The sequence below is a fragment of the Silurus aristotelis genome, assembly GCF_946808225.1.
Source record: "Silurus aristotelis genome assembly, chromosome: 1".
NCBI lineage: Eukaryota > Metazoa > Chordata > Actinopteri > Siluriformes > Siluridae > Silurus > Silurus aristotelis.
The window spans coordinates 4208379-4213595 of NC_139574.1; the positions used below are offsets into that span (position 1 = coordinate 4208379).

The following is a 5217-nucleotide window of genomic DNA, read 5'->3' on the forward strand; positions in this document are numbered from 1 at the left end:
TTTATTCTTTTATCCATACACCCCTTCACTCCTTCAAACATACATCCCTTAAAAACATACATCACTACCATACTTCTATACCCCATTTATCCCTACATCTCTTTGTCTTCACACCCATTTATCCCTTCCTGTTTTTACCCCATCCCTCCTTTACTTCATCACTTCTTCCCTCCACCTGGGACTCTTCACTAATAGGTTGTATTGATTTTTAAGGGTTTGAAGCACTCAATAAACTGCTCCTGCTCTACTTTCAATCACCCGACCCCTGACTCCCCACTTCTGACCCCAATGTCCCCCTCCCTACTCTGACTTCCCCCTCCCTTCACAACCCCCTCCTTCTCCCAAAGTCCCCCTCCCTACTTTCTCCCCCTCTCCACTCCGAAATCCCCCACCATTTACAACCCCCTCCCTCTGTCAATGTCCTCCACTCCCCACTCCGACTCCCCCCTCCCTTCACAACCCCCTCCGACTCCCCCCCACCCCCCGCCCCAACTCCCCCTTCCTTCAAAAACCCCTTCCAATGTCTCCCTCCCCACTCCGACTCCCCACTCTAACTCCCCCCTCCGCACTACCACCTCACATATATACAGGCGGCATTGACCAGGTATCAGGAGACAAAATTGAGACAAAAAAGACAAAGATAGAAAAAGAGAGTGTTTTACACTGTGTGTTGCAGATCTTTTTTTTTTATTATTATTATTTTTTATGGCTTCTCTGTTGTTTTTGTTGTAATGCTGCTGTATGACCCGAGCACTTTCCGTGTTTGGACACTGACATGTCTCCCCGGGTCTCCCCTTGTCTCCCCATGTCTCATCTCTCAGCGCGGGTGTGTGACGACGAGCTGCTCCGATGCCAGAACGGCGGCGTGTGCGTGAACAACCTGAGGTGTCAGTGCGCTCCGGGATTCTCGGGCCTGCTGTGCGAGAAGGTTCAGTGCGACGGCGGAGTCGACTGCGGATCGTCTGATTCGGCTCGGACCTCCGTCCCATCCTTCATCATCATCATCCTCCTCCTGCTGCTGCTGCGCTCCTCCTGAGCTTTAACACTCTGAGAAACACACACAAAACAGTTTTTTTTTTCTTTTTCCATCTGCGCAATTTCTATCTTTCACACACTTACACACTCTCACACACACACACACACACACACACACACACACACACACACACACACACACACACAAAAGCAGATGATCAGATACTCTAATTTGGGAGGACAATGAATAAATATATATAAATATTTAAATATATATATATAAATAAATATATATATATATATATATATATATATATATATATATATATATATATATATATATATATATATGTATAAAAAAATTACAAATCTATAAATAAATAAACAAAGTTACAAGATGTTATTTAGAGAATTTATCTGAGCATCGCTTCATGAGAGCGTCAGCGTGAAGGAGTACGGTGGGACTAAGCCATAGCCGAAACACAAACTCGCCCTTCCTCATCCTCTTCATCCTCACACTGGTTTCCTCCTCTTCGTCCTCCTCCACTCCAGCCACCAGAACCCCCTTCTTCTCCTTCTCCTCCTCCGCACCTTCACCCCGACCACCAAGACGCAAAATCATCCGAAAAGCATCTTGCGACTTCCTGTTTATCGCCATGGTAACTTCGGGATCGAGACGGCGAACGCCTGCGACTTTTGGACCACTTTTTTTTTTTTCCCCCTTCACTCCGAGAGAACGTGTCCGGATGTGACGTGGACTACGTACGAAAAGTCGGAGAGAAAAATAAAAGCGAATAAAAATGTAAAAAATTTGAAAAGAAATAAAAGACACGAGGGGGAAAAAGAAATCATGAACATTCTTTGCTGTTGGTGCATCATGGAGACGCGAGCGAGACGCGAGCGAGACGCGAGCGAGACGCGGTTGGAGAAAATCCATCAGCTCGTGTTTGGTGGAGAAAAAAAAAAAGCCTCGACGATCACTTTGTTCCCCATTGATTTATTTATTTTTTTATTTGGTTTGTTTTTTTTAATTATTATTATTATCATTATTATCGTTTTTTTGTCGTCCGATGTCAGAGTCAGTGCGCCATTTGTGTATTCGCTGTCCCCCAAAATATAAATAATCAATCAATCAATAAATCCATGGCGAAGTGCTTAAAGAAAATCATCAGCGTATTTAATTTTTGTATTTACAAAGATTTATTTTCTTTACAATAAATAGGACAGAATTTTTTGTATTATTATGATTATGATTATTATTATTATTAATACTCATATTACTGATGAACTGTGTTTAATATGAGCCATGTGTCTGAATGTGTTCAAGAAACATGAAACGATGGATGACTTTTTGTTTTTTTGCTGTTGTTTTTAGGGGGCCAAGCACCACGCAATCGAAAAGTGTGGAGACGTCGAGAGTTTTATGGTTTTTGAGAGACACGTGAATGTTCCTTTAGTTTCTACGTGACCAACTCCGTTATGAAACGCTATGAAGATTGACTTTGACAAACAAATCTAGAAATGTCCAGATGTTCTGCCTTGATTTCCATTGAAAAATCCGACCTCAGCATGAAGAACATCTTCACACGCTCTCAGCATCTGGACCGAACGTTCAGATGAAATACTTTACCGTGTCTCTTGTAAAACCTTCCAGAGATGTTCTTCACTAGCTGGAGGTTTCCTGTTTATCCCAGAGCAGTTCAATAGGATTTATGTGAGAAGACTGGGCAGGTTGTTCCATGAACCTCTGAATAACTCGTACAAAACTCGAATTGTAATCAATGTTTCGGCTCATCGTCTTGTTTTAACGGTGAAGTCGCTTCCCATAAGATGGAATCGCAAAGTGTAAAACGGTTGCCATGTTGGTTTTTTTCACTTTCCGGAATAAGTCTCCAAAACAACCCCGAACCATTAAGCTTCCACCTCCATGTGTGACTGTGGGGGTGAAACCATCTGATCACATCTTCTCTCCTGGTCTCTTACACAAGTTCTTACACAAATATGTCCCATTTGGACTCCACAGAACTTTCTTGCTGCGTTGGCTGCGTTTTTTTTTTTTTTTTCCTTTTTTTTTTTTTTTTGTTGCGTAGAAACAAAAGGAACATGAATATGTCTCAAAAACCTTTCCACACTTTTCAGTCCAATTATGACAAATCGAATGTAATCAAACGATGACGCTGTTAAAAATGACGGCGATCGGTTGCACCAACGGGACACGGAATAAAAGCGAGAGATGAAGATCCCGACTGCGGCGAAATCCCTCGAAAGTTTTTGAAAGCGCGCTATGATATGCGTGTGGTATTTGATATTGATTTAGTACGTCTGGGGAAAAACTACACTATATGGCCAAAAGTTTGTGGACACCTGACTATAAGATTGGGATGTGCTTCTTTTCAATCATTCCATTCCAACCACATGCAGATAATACACTCCACTCTTCTGGAAAGATGTTCCACAGGTGGAGACTTGTCGTCCTCATTTAGATACAAGGGCACATTGATACCGATAGAGTTTGGAGCTCTATAGCAGGAGATCTTCCACACACATCCAACCCATGTAAATCAGATCCTCATTGTCATGGTGGAACAGGTTTGGGTTCTCCTGGTTCAAGTGAGTTTCATTTCATGCCAAAAATCATATTGCTGGAAAACTCAGGTGTACCAATAGTTTTGGACATATGGTGTCGTTTTCTATGACAAGTGCAACAAATTTAAATTTTCCATTAATATTTATGTGAATATGTTAATAATTTATTCGTTTTAACGACACTGATTTTATTAATTATATTTGATTTATTTTTATTTTAATAAAAACAGAAATAAATACAAATGAAGGATGCGAAATCAAAACCTTTGGCGCAAAACGCGTTTATTCATGACGTATTTTTTTACTCGGATACGTTTCGTTTTAATGATGCGGCAACTTTTTAAAAATCCGCCACGACGCAGCACATCCGGCAAATAAATCCGTCCGTGTGGAAACACAGCAAAGGTTCCGTTTTGGTGTGCCGATGATTCAAGTCATTTAAAAACACCATCATTACTTTAAAACGTTTACGAATTTCTTTGTCTTCATGTTGAGTTTTACTAATAATTACCATACATTTGCATAAAGCATCAATATTGGTGCGCATGTTAATGAGTATTGAAAACGTTACAAAAATAAGATACATTTAGAACAGATGATAATGTGCAATCGAGTTGTGAGTAAACGCGAGTTGATCAGCGATTTAATCACGATTAAGTGTCTGAATCGATTGACAGCTTTAATATGTATCTGTTGGTGCAACCTGCTCCCGAAAACGAAATCAAAATCCGGTTTAACTGCACCTGCATTTCTCATGATGATATTTTCTTACCTCATGTCGCAAACCTGTACATAAATTCCTGTTTTGGTGGCACTGATACTAATAATAAAACGTGTCTTTATTCCCTGTAAATTAGCACAAGGCCACCTGTTCCATCTACAGCTTTAAAAAAGTGAATCTGGTGCTTGGCCCCTGCAAATCGCTGCTTTCAGCTCTGTAGTATATAAGCAGATAACATGCAGTATTTTTTTTCCGGTTAATGATGCGGGATATGAAATTACCGGCAGCGTGTTTTTGGCGTGGAAAAAAAAATCTCGGTTTACATGAAACGAGGCTGAAGTGTAACGACGTAAAAAAAAAAAAAAAAAACCACCAAAGGACATTCTCAATGTTTTCTCGTTGCTTTAAACACTGAAGAATTGAAGTGAATAAAACGTTCATAAAAGGCCTCGCGGAGGTGCCGCGCCGTTCCCCGTGTCCTCTTCTTTTTCGTCGGCGTGAGCAGGGGGCGCCGTTGAGAAGCCATTGTTTACACTACAAACACATGCATATAAATTGCGTAATTGGCACAATGTAGCGTGAATCTTCGATACCTGTTTATCTTCGCCGCAGAACCCATTTGTTCTGGCGCGCGGGAAGGGCGCTATTAAATATTAACGGGTCTTTCTGTCTCGCTGGGTCACACAGTCGATTGTGTCAAAAAGAAAAAGAGTCTAAAGTGTTTTCTCTATACGGTCACAGGAAATAATCATCAAAAGTATCGGGACATTTCCAGCTATTCAGTATGTATCAGATGTCTCTGGATGTGACATTTTCTAGGAGACCCAAACCTGTTCCATCCAGCATGACCATGAAAGCCTCCAGGCTATGGAGCAGATCCTCTGGGTTTTAAATAAGCAGCACTCCTGCACTTCGAAACCTTAGTCACGCCTAGA

The 5217-nt window shown here is 41.2% G+C and overlaps 1 protein-coding gene across 8 annotated transcripts in view; it reads left to right on the forward strand.

Annotated features, from left to right (window-relative positions):
* The window catches only part of ntng1a (netrin g1a), a 153578-nt gene extending 148834 nt beyond the window's left edge, over positions 1-4744 (forward strand). For 7 of the 8 annotated variants that reach the window (XM_083546720.1, XM_083546721.1, XM_083546722.1 and 4 more), the window contains one exon: positions 822-4744. In XM_083546720.1, coding sequence (XP_083402846.1) covers positions 822-1036 — 215 coding nt within the window. In that variant the 3' untranslated portion in view covers positions 1037-4744. The remainder of the gene's footprint in view (positions 1-821) is intronic. The other variant, XM_083546724.1, reaches the window with a different exon arrangement.
* The last annotated feature ends 473 nt before the right edge of the window (positions 4745-5217 follow it).